Genomic DNA, 15303 nt, shown 5'->3' with positions numbered 1-15303 from the left:
TGTGGTTGAGAGCCCACTGGCCCATGTGGGAATCGAACCGGCAGCCTTTGGAGTTAGGAGCATGGAGCTTCAACCACCTGAGCCACTGGGCCGGCCCCTCACCCTTATTCTTAAACCCCCTCAATAATTTCCCAATGCTTTCTGGATAAAGTACAAATACATCACTGTAAACTGTAAGGCCTCTGCCTACCTCTCCCACAACGTGGTTGCTGCCTCGCTCTCTGGTGCACTAACCTCCAATCACACAGACCTCTGATCACATAGACCTCCTTTGCATTTCTTGATTATTCCTCCTTGCCTCAAGCCCTAAGGAGAAAGTGTTCCCCCTAACCAAAACAAACATCCTTTTCCCAACTCCCTGGTTTTCTAGTTAATTCCCACCAAGTCTTCCGGTCTCAGCTGAAAAGTCATTTCCTCAGGTGGAACTTTCGTCACCTTCTAGATGAGGTTAGGTCCCATTTTCTATCCACTCACAGCACTTTTCTTAACACTTTCTCCAATTACCATTAGACTACTGTATGGGTTTTTATTTGGTATCTCATTCCCCAACCCCAGTGAATTGTAAGCCCTATTGGGAAAGGGACCAATTATAATCTTGTTCACCACTGTATCTTCATGTCTTAATAAGGGCACATAAAAGGTACTCAGTAAATGTTAAAAGTGAGACAGCATCCAGGAAAGGAAAACAGTATGTGCAAAGACATCCCACCTCAAGTATAGGCTGGAACACAGTACACAGCTTTGACAATGGCAAAAAGTGGGACCATACCCCAGAAAACTGGGACCTTTTCTATTGCTTCTATTTGTTTAAGCATTACATTCAACATTCTGTATTACAAAAGAAAGGAAATTCCCCCATTTTCCAAATTTAATATTTCATTATAATTCCTTCCTTCCTTCCTTCCTTCCTTCCTTCCTTCCTTCCTTCCTTCCTTCCTTCCTTCTCCTCCTCCTCCTCCTCCTCCTCCTTCTCCTTCTCCAGCTACATGCACTCCCTGGAGACTCTGATACTCCCATCTAATCCACCTCCAATCCTGTCAGAATGACTTCTCTAAGATGCTCTGACCATGTTATTCCCTCTGCCCCAAATCCTACAATAGCTACCATCATCTCCACCAGCAATTTGCACCCTGGGAGAAGGGGGGACGGGGCAAGAGTCTGAAGAAATCTGCGATTGTCCAGATGAGAGATGAGGAAGTCTTGAACCACAGCAGTGAAGGAGAAGTGGGTGTTCAAGACATTCTGGAACAAAGAGAACTTTCTTTCTGCATGGCCAACATAACCACAGCTTCCCCAGAGTGTTTTGGCAAAGAAAATAAAAGCAAGAGTTAATTGTAAAAATTTGAACTTTTAAAAATGCGTTATGGGTACTGAAACGTCCCAAGGTTTTAAAACCAAATCTCTGTTTTATTATTGGTATTTGGAATACCATAGATTTTAGTAATAAAGTTGCCCTTGGAAATGAAACTGCTAAGAATTCACACATACACGATGTTTCTATAACTCTGGGTAAGAACTAAGAATATAGGTCTCAAAGCCCAATCCCCAGATCTATTTTATCTGAATCTGTGGAGGTCAAACTTGAAAATCTGCACTTTTAACAAATTTCCCCAGTGATTCCTGTGCTCAAGTTCAAGAACCACTGAAATGGAGATTGTGTGTAGCAGGCAGTTACTGAAAGAGATATTGTGTAAAGTGTATAGAGCCTTGGGAAACATCCAAGTTCAATCAAGTTAAAGAAAATGTATCCTCAGGAATGGAATGTAAAATCTACAATCTAGTCAACCTTATTGTAACATGACTGCTTGAAGTGCTGATGGAACAAAAAGTTAGTCGGCAGGAGGCATTTAAAAGAAGTGAAGAGTAAGGACTTACAGTGTTTACCCAGAGCAGACCAACAGGAGATAAAAGGATTTTACCATAAGGGTGGGATTACTCCTCTGTGGGACAGATGGTTTATTTGATGTTTTCACTGCCTGAAAACCATCTATTTCCCTATGTTCTAAAGATAAGCTCCTGAAAGACTGTTCTACCGTGTTTCCCCGAAAATAAGACCTAGCAGGACAATCAGCTGTCCTTTTGGAGCAAAAATTAATATAAGACCCAGTATATATTATATTATATTATCTTATATTATATTATATTATACCCGGTCTTATAGTAAAATAAGACCAGGTCTTATATTAATTTTTGCTCCAAAAGATGCATTAGAGCTGATTGTCCTGCTAGGTCTTATTTTTGAGGAAACGGTATTAATGAATTTACTGTCTTGAATTGAGAAGAGGTGAATCTTGAACTAGGCAAATAACCAGCCATTGAAATTATATTTCTATTACATCCATTTCCATGGTAAGTGAAAACATTGATATTCTGATTTGTCCAGTGGTCCCTCATGAGGTTGGTATTTGTTCATTCATTCACTTGACATAACCCCGTCCCCCTAAGACAGATTGTCCCTGGGAAGACTGGTAAAATTTTAATTCTTGGGCATGTGTTACTAGAAACTGAAACTTGAAGAGGCTGCATCCAAAGTGTTTCTCACGAGAGGCCCTGCTTCACTAACTAGTGTCTCTCGGACATATTTCTTTTCTTTAATGAAAACACTCCTCAAAACCAAATGTTTTTCTTTTTTTTCAAAGAAATTTAAATTCTTTTTTTTTTTTCTTAATTGGGGAGTATTGGGGAACAGTGTGTTTCTCCAGGGCCCATCAGCTCCACGTCGCTGTCCTTCAATCTAGTTGTGGAGGGCACAGCTCAGCTCCAAGTCCAGTCCCCGTTTTCAATCTTTAGTTGCAGGGGGCACAGCCCACCATCAATTGAACCGGCAACCTTATTGTTGAGAGCTCACGCTCTAACCAACTGAGCCATCCAGCCCCCCCCTCTGGAGGCTCAGCGGCAGCTTGTCTTCAATCTAGTTGTGGAGGGTGCAGCTCATTGGCCCATGTGGGAATCGAACCAGCAACCCTGTTGTTCAGAGCTCATGCTCTAACCAACTGAGTCATCAGGCCGCCCCCAAAATGTTTTAAATAAATCATGTTACTTACCAAAAATTATATTCTTATATATCTAGTATATAAACCTGCTTTAGAACCTCATGATACTTCCATACAAAATATTCATATTCAATATTTCAACAGAAGCAAGAGGAAAGCTTCTCAAATGCTGCAACTTGGTTGTTTGGCTTTCTTTTCCACCAATAGGCTGGTTTTCTGATATCTCTTTTCAATTAATAACCAGAATATAATTTTTGGTCCAGTAATTGGACACATAATCTCTGAGTGAAAAGATGACTTAAAGCTAAAATGCCAAGTAACAAATCCGCAGAGCATTAGCTAAGCATGAAGGCCTGTCCAAGGCCGTCTTCCTCAGGAGGGTACCTTTTCTGCAGATTATGATGGAAAACAAAAGGTCACTGGCCATGCTGGACTGCCAAAGCTGCTTGCACGTCACCTCTGAGCTCCCACCAAAGCTCTGCTGTTAATCCAACAGCTCCAGGACACTTCTGGCCCAGTAAGGCCATTGCAAGCCTGACCCTTTTTATCTTAGTTTCGCAAGTAGCTCAGGGATTAGTCACTTTGGGTTTTTTTTTTTTTAAAAAAAGGACTATGAGGCATGACTTCCCTTAAAAAAAACATCGCCTGGAAACCAAGAGTCAGGTTCCAGTCTAGGCTTTAATCTGTGCCATTGGACAAGACATTTCATTTAGCTGAGTCTCATTTACATAATGAGAGATTTGAACTACATGAGTGATTTTCAAATCTCTGTGGGCATAATTCCTTTCATTACACAAAAACCTTACATAAAACCCTAATATACAAATAGATAAAAATACATCATTCTTGGTATTACTATGTGTCTATCTCTTAGGCATCACAAACTTAATCTGTTTATAAATGAACCCTTGACATCTACCTTAAGACTATTCTCACCCAGTCCCATTTCATTATGTGGCATCCCAATTCACCCAATTGCTCAAGCGAGAACCTGAACATCATTTTTGAGGCTTCTTTCTCATTTACGCTTCCATATTTAGTTTTTCTTTTTTTTTTTTTTTTAAATGATTTTTGTTTTTTTTTAATTGGGGAAGGGGAACAGGACTTTATTGGGGAACAGTGTATACTTCCAGGACTTTTTTCCAAGTCAAGTTTTTGTCCTTTCAGTCTTAGTTGTGGAGGGTGCAGCTCAGCTCCAGGTCCAGTTGCCGTTGTTAGTTGCAGGGGGCACAGCCCACCATCCCTTGTGGGAGTCGAACCAGCAACCTTGTGGTTGAGAGCCTACTGGCCCATGTGGGAATCGAACCGGCAGCCTTCGGAGTTAGGAGCATGGAGCTCTAACCGCCGAGCCACCGGGATGGCCCCATATTTAATTTTTCAATCTAATGCCATTAAAGAGGGTAGGTGCTACCCTCCATAATATATCTTCCCTTTGTTCACTTCTTTCCAATTCCATTGCCATCACTGTATCCTAAAACGTCAGCATCTCTTGCCTAGACTATACCATCATTCTGAACTAGACAACTCACTCCTCCTCTAACTCTACTCCAAACGGTAGTCAGAGTACTCTTTTAAAAACATAAATCCAATCACTTGACCCTGCTTTAAAACATTCATAGATTTCCTCTTGTACTTGGACCAAGTTCAAAATCCTTACCAGGAGCTAGCCGAGGAGGATCAGATTTCCTGCCTTCCACCAACTTCATCTTAACACACCCTCCCCTTTCTCCCTCCAAGCTCAGCCATTCTGGGTTCTATCAACTTCCTCAAACACTCAAAGCTCTTTCTTGCTTCAAGTACCATCCTTAAAAAAAAAAAGCAACAGCTTTATTGGGATATAATTTACATATCATACAATTCATCCATTTAACCCATTATCAGCCATTCTCCAGTTTCTTAAATTCTCTCAGCCCTAGGCAACCACTAGTCTACTGTCTCAATAGATTTGCCTATTGTGGACATTTCATTAATATGGAATCATACACTATGTGACCTTTTGTAATTTCTTTCACTTAGCATAATATTTTCAAGGTTTATCAATGTTGTAGCATTTATCAGTATTACTTTTCCTCAAGCCTCTTAAAATAGCTTTCTTATAAAGTCTGGAGTTTTCTTTAAAATAGTCTAAGGGAAAAAATGGAGGGAATATATGAAACAAGATTGGCAAAAATGTTGATAATCATTGAAGCTAAGTGATGGGTATATAGTTCATTAAACTATTCTAATTTTGTGTATGTTTGAAAATTTCAATAGTAAAAAAAAAAAATTTAAAGATAGCTGTCTTTCCATCCTTTGGGTTTCAGTTTAAACATCTCTTCAGTGAAAATCATTTTATATTAGAGGAAACCTCCCCTTTTTCCTGCCCAGTACTTATCACAACTTTTAAGTATCAAAATTTTATCTATTTTCTCTCTCTCTCTCTCTCCCCCCCCCCCCCCCACTAGAGTGAATACTCAGTAGGGAGACAAAACACATCTACAGTCTAGCAAGCATCTAACCCAAGTAAGCACACAAACACTTCATGAATGACTTCAGGGTGGACAACCCAAAACCCCTCCTCCCAGAAAAACTTACTACAGAGGTGAAACACCAGTGATCTTATTCTCCTCCCCATCTCCTGTGCTCAAATTTTCCTATTACTGTAAACAGTAACATTTCAGATATTATAACCATGAACACTAAGAAATTTCTTCAGCTGTCCATGATTCACTCTGGGACCATCCTTCCTTTAGACAAGGAAGCTCACAAACCAGGTTTGAACAAACAGGATGGCATGTTTGTACCCGGTCTCACTGCTATAGCTGACCTCTCCTCCCTTGGGCAGGCTTTTGACAGAAAGACCCAAGTCCAACTTGGGACACGAGCTCGTTTTATTGGATATTTAGAACTTTTGTTATCAACTAAGTTATCCATTAATGTCAGATTTTTCTGGATTAAATATACACAGAAGTACATTTTACAATAGTAAATCCAGTAGTAAAGTAACTCCAATCATCCTTTACATTTGCTCATTTACATTGTTTAAAAGGCTCTTTTCTATTTTCCTTGCTACTCTAACTAAAAAATTCTGTTAAACTTCAAGAGCACTGCCACAGACAACATGTCTACTTATGGACAAAAGTCTCCCCGAGTCCATAAAAACTCATGCGAAATGAAAAACACAACATGTATTTTAATAAGGAGTGCTGCTAAATATGAAGCAAAGACCTTGCATGACACTACCCATTAGACTAGTTGTATAGGAAACTACACATCAAAGCTTGGGAAAGTCAGAAGACTCCTGAAAGAAAATGTTAAGATTCTTTGGTGTCATTCTGATCCACAAGGGAAGTCAACATTTGTCTACTAAAATACATCTCTAAAGTAAAAATGAGTATCAATAGGAAATGTAATTGGATATTTAAACACTTTATATACAATAAACATTTATTTTCAAATCCCATTCTTTCACATCTAATTCTTCTTCTTCCTTATTACTACTGCTTCAACTACCATGTTTCCCCGAAAATAAGACCTAGCCAGACAGTCAGCTCTAATGTGTCTTTTGGAGCAAAAATTAATGTAAGACCCGGTCTTTATTTTACTGCAAGTAACATAAGACCAGGTCTTATATACGACAGGGTCTTACATTAATTTTTTTTCACCACAAATAAAATAAGACTGGGTCTTATATAATATAAGACCAGGTCTTACATTAATTTTTGCTCCAAAAGACGCGTTACAGCTGATGGCCAGGCTAGGTTTTATTTTTGGGGAAACACGGTATACTACTGGAAGCACTTGGTCTGCCAAAGAGTCTGCCCTCCCAATGCTTGTTTCCCCGTCTAAGCCTTCAACTGAAGCCCAGGTTCTCCCGTGTTCATTATTTCTATCATGAAACCCTCTTCCTAAAGCCTGACATATCTACGTCTAGGAGTCTTACCCTGTTTCAGAAACCATTCATCAGGCAGCACAGGCCGTCTCACTGCCAACAAGACCTCTCCCCTGGCCCCCACTGCATACACTCGGGGACATATTCTCCAGTCATCTGCTCAATCGCACCTTGAAGCTTTCTTTTCAGTTGAATCACACACCTGGAGTGCCTTGCTTCCCACTTCTCTTCCATCAGCCAAAGAGTTTCTGAAATTCTACATATTCTAGGAAGCTGTTCCAGGTTTATCAGGAGGGATGAAAGATTCCACTGGCCTAATTCTTGCTGATAGATCTCAAAACTAACACAGATTATTCCCTTTGCTTTCTATTCCTAAAATATTTACCAACATACATATGTAATATATGGAATACGAGTTATAGCAGATCTTAATTATAGGTAGAATGAAAGAACATACATCAGCAAGCTTACTTTTTATGCTTTTTGGGGCAAGTCTAAATTTTGTTTAGAGGAAACAAATCAAGCATTAATATAATCCCTGGTCATACAAATAAATGAGCATGAGGAAATCTGCCAGTTCATCAAATTTATGCTATGCAGCATTGGCCCAGAAGAGTATATTTCAGGGAATGAAAGTGGATATGGGGTATACCTGCCCCCTCCCACGTGGCTATGTCACTCTATTTATGGAAGATGACTTTTCTTCTTTTTCAGCTTTGAGAACTGAAAACCCAATGAAAGTATGGAACAAAATTTTCTTCCTGTTCTTTTCTCTTTATAGAAAGTCAACATTCAGTCTTTTAATGCCCTCTCTCTCTCTCCACCCCATCCCTTCCCCTCCCCAACACCTCTCTCTCTCTCTCTCTCTCTCTCTCTCTCTCTCTCTCTCCCTCTCTCCCTCATTATCTTCTTTATCTACAACTATCAAATTTCAAACTTACAAATGTATAGAGAGTAGGGACCAAGTCATCTAAGCAGTGTTTAGCTTAGTACTTGATGCAAAGCTGACTGTGGCTTCTGAAAATGATTAAGTCAAATCTTACAAATAGATATGGAAGGTAACATGGAAATAACAGGAGTAATTTCTTTTTTTGCAAGAGTTTAGAAACTACACACAAGTGATGTTACATTTTTGATGTCTAGTATTTAACACCCTATGATTTGTAAAAATAAAATATTTTAAAAAAATATAATGCCAAAGTCTGGTCTGCATTGATGTGGGGTGTTACTTCAAAGCAATCCTCATCAATAAGCATTTGGTAAGTGCTAACTAAGTAAACATATTATCACAGCATTAGGCAGAAGAGACAACTGTCCTTAAAGAACTTATTTCCACTTGAAGAATCATGGCATACAGAAAAGACAGGAAGAATTGGAAGGCAGTGGAAGCAGAGGAAAACTGCCTGTACAGCCACAGGGCAAGGCTTCCTGGAAGGGGAAAGGCCTGAAGTAGGCTTGAATGCATGAACTAAGGCTAGGCCCTACGTAAGTAAATGAGAGGAACGGTGGATGATACTTGCAATGGCCAGACAGTGGGAATGCACTTGGATTGGTCAGGGAAAGGTGACGTTGGAAAAGTGGTCGTGACGAGGCTGATAAAACAGGGAGAAGCCAGATGATGGGTATTCTGAATGGGAAAGGAAGGTGGCATGGACAAAGTGGTGTTTCAGAAAGATGAAACAATGCAGATGGAAAGAGAGGGACGAGAGCTGAGAAACTAGAGGGAAACTGTTGACAAGATCTGCTGACTGATTAGTGTGTGAGAAGAGGATAGGCTAGTCCCTGCCCTCTACCCTCCAGACTGTGTTCATTTTCCATGTATAACGGCGCATTCCCTATTCCCTCCTGAGAGTGATCATTTTCCAAGCAGCATGAAGAAAAAACATGGAACCAAACGATTTCTAGTAATATTATTTTCTATACATTTAAACATAATTTAGGTTGAAAAATGTTAAATGGTATTCATTTCCATGGTTAAAAAATAATCAACTACATATGTTTTTCTTCACCATGATGTGAAAACAAAACTGACTATATGATTCCGCCATGAAAGAAGGTTTCCATGGTGACTCAACTACATATTGGATTCTGCCAATATTCATCTATTCAACAAATATTTACTACGGAATAAATAATAAAATACTATGAATTTAATATTATCTTTTCTTTAGGACTCAACTACAAAGTTGGAGAGTGGCAATGAATGGTAAATATGACCCAATAAGCAGCCAAAGACAAAGGTTCCGGACTTGGCTCTGACTTGGGGATCACACAGCCAGTAAATCAGTTCATCTCTCCCAGCTTCTGCGAATGAGTACCAAAGCAAGTTACATTTGTGGAATGCTTTTAGTTTACATGGACAGGTTCTCCTCTCCCATTTTTTAAACCGTAATTTCACTAACATTCTTGAAGTTGGACAAGATTGGCTTTATTACCTCCTAATTTACAGATGAGGGTACCAGACATAATTGATAAAGCAGTGATTACAATCGAGGTCTTTGACACTAAGGCTCACACTCTTTCTACACTGGGCTTACCCAACCTACTTTAAAAATTATTTGGCTAAATTACAGATATGGAAATGCTTTGGAAAGGTTACAGCATTACACAAATGAAACCAATAGTATTTTGCTTGAGTGTGACCAGGAGAGAATGCAAGTTTTAAGGGGCCTAGCACCTATACAAGTTGGAGATCCTTCCTTAAGAAAAATAAGGTAAAGACCCTGAAGGGGGCCCATGAACGTGAGGTTCCCTGAAATTGAAGCTTCATTTAGTTTCAAGGTAAATTTGCCTCTAGATGTAACACAAAAAATTCACCAGTCAGTCTAAGAAGATCAAGAATTGCCTTCTAAAACCTAACTTCTGCCTTCTAAGTAGTAGGAAAAGAATACAGTGGATACAGGACACAAAAAAAAATTCATATTCCCTCAGTATCACCCATGATCAACCATGTAACAGAACCTCCAGGTAGAATTAATCTTTGCCTTGTCTTTATAAGGATTAAAAAACAAATTACCAACTAACAACAAAAATAATTATAATAAAACTATAAGAATTATTTTGCTAAAATAATTAAGCTAGAACATTATACCATACAATAACTGCTTTACACACACACACAAACACACACACGGATATAAACACGCACGCATGCATTCGTATTTACTCACAATGTGGCAAGCAAAAGAACTCATTAAAAAAATTTTACCTCGTCTCCGCCCATAGCTCCTGGCTGCATGTAAACATAGAAGAAAACCATGGGTATTTGTATCAAAATGGTGAATTTAGAAAAAAAAAATATTCACACAAACCTTTTCTAAGTATTCTCAGAATTAATCTGGAGATACTGCTCAACTTGACCCCAGACATATTATAGTAAAAAAACCTTTATGAAGCACAAGTTAAATCACAATTTTAAAGAGAAATTCAACTGGATGTGGCAGCCACTGGAAAAGATAACAATGGGTGCTTAAGTTTCACAAGTCTCATAAAGATTTATATTGTGGCCCATTATCTGTATCAGACATAGAGTTCTTTTAAAATTTTTCTGATTTATAAATCTTCATTTGTTCTATATATTGCCATCAGACATAACCTAAAAAAAACAAAAAACATTCTAAATAACGAAAAACTGTAGCATGTGGTGGTCATTCTGAATTTCTCTAGACACACACACACACACACACACACACACACACACACACTTCATAAAGAGTCCCCTGAAAACTGTATAGAAATTTTATACACAATCAACTTTTCCTTTACTGAATGTGTTTCTACAACATTTTCAGTTAAGTTTCTCTTAAGTCTCCCCATTTATTTTCTATACAGTATCACAGATGAGGGGAAAACAATAGATTTTTCATCAACAATAGATTTTTCACCTAAAAAGGTAGAAAGGAATTAAACTACTGGGGTACATCCCAGATCATGCTGAAGAATAGAGTACTTTGAAGATTATTTTCCTCTTCAAAACTCAAGGCCCACATTGTATTGTTACAGAGTTTAATAGAGCTAGACTGTGATAAGATACATATACTGCTAGGAGATCCTGTCATCTAAAATGATACTCAAAGTACAAATTTTCTCAAATTTGAAACCTCAGGTTCCATAAAAATAAATAAGACCTCCATTTAATTCATTGTTTAAAGCATGCAATGTCACAATATTATATTAACGTAAAACCAAAAACAAGGATATTGTGGGGCTGCATCTGCAGTTTCTCTCCTAGGAAAGGAATTCAGACTTTTCAGCCAGAAGTTGAAATACCAGTTGGCCAATCTCCTCTTCTGTTCCTGTGAACGTTTCCTCACTCACACTCCTACAAGCCTTTGGCCTCTTCACTTTCCCATTACACAAATATTCAAAAGGGTTAGCCACTTCAAACCCTTCTTTCTCCCTAACGCCTTCCATCACTAAAAACCAAGCTCTTCTGAATTTACGTAGCAAGACTTTACATCACCTACAAATGGAATACAATAAAAAAAAAAAAAAAGGAACTTTTCACACTTTTCATTATTGGAACCTGGAATTCATCTCCCCATAGAATGTATAATAAATGGTACTTGGTTTCCTAGCCTGCCCCCCCACCCAGAAAGCCTACTTAATTTATAATGAGTTAATTAATACTAACAGGTAACACTCAAAAAGAGATTCCGTAGGTTTGACATCCTACCACTTATTTCTCTGTCCTTCTTCCATCCCCAATGACGTCATGCTGCCCAACATCCCCACTACAAAACCTCTATTTAGAGGAAAAAATATAACATTCTGTATTTCAAAATTACTTATTTCTCTCCCAAACAACAAATTCCCATCCTTTCATTATATCTGATTTCTGGCCAGATACTCAATGAAAAAGAGTCTGATTACAATACTAAGGTACAAATGACTCATCAGCCCTTAACACCCCACAAGGATAAATGAGAATGCTGTTCCCTCAAGTCTCCTACTGCTAAGTATTCAGGTGACAGAGAACGCAACATGAACAGATCCAGACAGGCGTCGGGGTGCAGAGGAGCACCCCGAGTTGGGGAGTGGGCAAGAGTTGGAAAAGACATACTTGGGAGTTTTAACCACAGGTTCCTTAAACAATTCATGATTTTTATAGAGTCTTCGTTTTCCATTCTAATCAAAGACAGGAAATTAGTTCATGTCAGCCTGGGGACTCTGAGGTCACGCAGGGAAGATGGCATATGGAATAGGCAGCCCATTTAATGATCTGAGATGCTTCAATCTGCTTTCAACCTTCACTGTGGAATTTAATTAGGTGCTACCTTGGTTCTAATTTCAGTGTTTCATCTATGATCCCTATGGCGATTGTTATTATAGCAGCTAAAACTTAATGAGTACTTACTATGCTCAGGAACAGTTCAAAATGCTTGACACGTATCAATATCATTAATATACCCCACAACTTTATGATATAAGTATTCTTATTAGACTCTCCTTTAAAATGAGGCAAACGGAACACAGAATTAAGTATCTTGCCTAAAATCACACAGCTAGGAAGTGGTAAACTTGGAATATAAATCTAAGCAGTCTGGCTTCAGCGGTCACACTTTTAACCTACTCATGTTAAATTCCTAGAGGGCACGGTCAATATCTTGTACTCTTTTTAACATCCTCTAATGAACGTGGCAGAGTGCTCTGTACCAAGCTGGTATTCAACAAATATGGCTTATTAGCTGGGTACGCAATCAAGGCAGAGAAAAATACATGCCTTGATGGCCTTTGGAATGTAGGCCAACTCTGTTGGTGATTAAAAATTTCCTCATATGAGGGCCATTTGCAAATAGAATAATTAGAGTCAAACTCTTCCCCGAGGGAGAGGTAATGAAATGAACACCAAGGAGAGAAATTTGGGAGCACAAAGGTAATGCTTTCCCCTGAGAACAAATGTGACTTTTAAACAAGAAAGAATGTTGAATACACAAACATACATGAGCCAGCACAAAATAATCCCACACAGAATAAAAAGGGAGTAATGTGACTAATTTCATCTATGTAATATATTCTGTGCTAGTGTATAATTATATCAGCCATAATAAGATGTGATATACTTCGAAAGTCCTGTGTACTCTGTGCAAGACCTTTAATTCTCGATTATCAATCATCATCATCATTACAGATAAAAGTCTTCTACAATTTCACATGTATTCAACAATTTTAGACCTCACAAAAATTACATTTACTTTTTAGAAGTCAAGGCAGTGGTTACCCTTGGCTAGGGGAATTAACTGGAAAGGAGCCTGAGGGGGTTTCTGGGGTGTTGGTAATGTTTTGGTCTTTAAGCACAGGTTATATGGATGTGATCAATTTGTGATAATACATCAAGCTATATATTCATGATCTATGCACTCTTTGGTATGTGTATACTACTTCAATAAAAAAACAAAGCACTACAAATATTTTAGACTGGTTCACTGGGATAAAAGGTTTTAAGGTTAATGTAGAAAATCCAAATGCTAACAGTTTTGTAGTCTTTGAATCATAAACCTGAATAATCCAAAACTGAAAAAAATTAAAGACTTATTTTCAATTCATCAAAATAAACATAAACAGGTACACGTAGTTGGCAGTGGAATATGCCCGAGTTATTCTAAGTTTACGTGATTAATGACTAGTACATGGTGAATGGCACTCTCACGTTAATGGTATGGTGCTTTGTTAGGCATGTGAGGCAATACTGTAAAAGCATCATCTGTTATTCCTTACGACTTGGCCTGCACTTGTACTCATACATGTGATTTCCCCAAGGGCATGTTATGATCTGATTTAAAAATCGAAACTAATTCTTCAACTACATGGATTCATCCAAATTGACTGAAGTTTCTCTAAGCCAAGTAACGTTATATACAGATTTCACCACAAAGGCTCAAAGATGAGGGGTGTTGGGGGGAGACAGATATCTCCACTCTATGGTGGATCAGGAGAGCATGCACTATTTCAGGAACTTAAGCAGAGTCCCTGGGGTGCTGTGTTGATGAAAAACAGAGGAACAAGATACAAAGAACCTCGTATAACATTTTTACTATAACTGGCTTGGAAATATCTGTCAGGATAGTTAAAAATCAACTATAGGAACAAATTATTAACTCCTTTCCTTGCAATAAAATCAGTTTCTTAAAAATACCTTGCAAACTTATTTTTTGAATACTGTTTCAGTAAGCAAAATTAAATTCTATTCCAACATCTAACGGTCCCTTTCAGCTTCCATCTAAGTATTAGTCATGCAAATAATTCCACCAAAGATGGGTTAAGATCTTAAAGTTAGTATAAAAATGTCCCCTTTTCCCTAATTAGATTGTAAATTCCCAAAGAGCAGATGTGATGGAGTTTGTCTCATAAATCCTCCTCTATCTTTGTCTTTATAATGGTAGGTAAAATAGTTTTAGCCCAATGATTCTCAAATCTGGCAAATTATAATTTAAAAGATCGATTGCTCCATAAGCATGAATTTAGCAGATAAAAACAATGCTTGAAGGAATGGGGTACATTTTCATCTGCTACATTCATATAAAGTGTTTTTGTCTGTCTTAAAATCCCTTCCACCCTTCTCTCCTTGGTTCTTACATATTTTTCTTAGAAAAATCTTCTTTCTGTTTCATTTGCAAGCCTAAAAAGTAACATTAGTAACTGACAAACATAATACTAATGTTATTGACATACTTTATAAAAGAGAAGAAATACTATAAAGTAAAATATAAGAACTTACTGATAATTTACCTTGCTCCGGGCACTATATGCTAAACGCTAAACATGTCTATTCTAATTCCCAAAGCAACTATCATAATATACATTTCCAGATGGGCAAACTGACACCCAGAAAAGACGCCTGGCCTCAGGTTACTCAGGTACTAGACAGCAAAGTTGGGACTGAATCCAGGTCCACACTGGCTCTAATGCATTTATTTTTCTTTTCTTTTCCGTTGAGGTATACTTATATTCAATAAAATTCAACCACTGTAAGTGTACAGTATGATCAATTTTGGTAATAATACAGTTGTGTAACCGCTATCGTTATTACCAAGATATAGAGCAGTTCACCTCCCGAAAACATTTCCTTTTGCCCGGTTACTGCCGATGCCATGCCCCAGCCCCAGCCCATGCCCCCTGGGAACGATTAACCTGCTTTCTGTACTACGGTTCTGCGCGCCCTCTCAACAACCTCATATTAATGGGATCACTGTGTTTGACATCCTTTATTTAGCATCATGTTTTTGAGATTCATCCACGATGTTGCATGGATTAATATTTCGTTTCTCTTTATTGCTGAGTAGTATTCTATAGTATGGAAATAACACATTTTATCCATTCACCTGTTGTTATGGACTTAAATGTGTCCCTCCAAAATTCATAGGTTATAGCCTTAACCCCCAATGTGACTGTATTTGAACATAGGGTCTTTAAAGAGGTAATTAAGGTTAAGTGAAGTGG

General features: G+C 38.2%; 1 protein-coding gene across 13 annotated transcripts in view; it reads right to left on the bottom strand.

The window, feature by feature from the left end:
- Positions 1-15303, bottom strand: part of CPEB3 (cytoplasmic polyadenylation element binding protein 3) — a 173177-nt gene that overhangs the window by 74255 nt on the left and 83619 nt on the right. For 3 of the 13 annotated variants that reach the window (XM_019739331.2, XM_019739365.2, XM_074339393.1), the window contains one exon: positions 10073-10096. The exons of the other annotated variants lie outside the window; for them this stretch is intronic. In XM_019739331.2, the coding sequence (XP_019594890.1) occupies positions 10073-10096 (24 nt within the window). The remainder of the gene's footprint in view (positions 1-10072; positions 10097-15303) is intronic. 13 annotated transcript variants of the gene reach the window in all.

The sequence above is a fragment of the Rhinolophus sinicus genome, linkage group LG07, assembly GCF_036562045.2.
Source record: "Rhinolophus sinicus isolate RSC01 linkage group LG07, ASM3656204v1, whole genome shotgun sequence".
NCBI lineage: Eukaryota > Metazoa > Chordata > Mammalia > Chiroptera > Rhinolophidae > Rhinolophus > Rhinolophus sinicus.
Note: the sequence above shows the minus strand (reverse complement) of the source record. Positions and strands in the feature narration are given on the sequence as shown.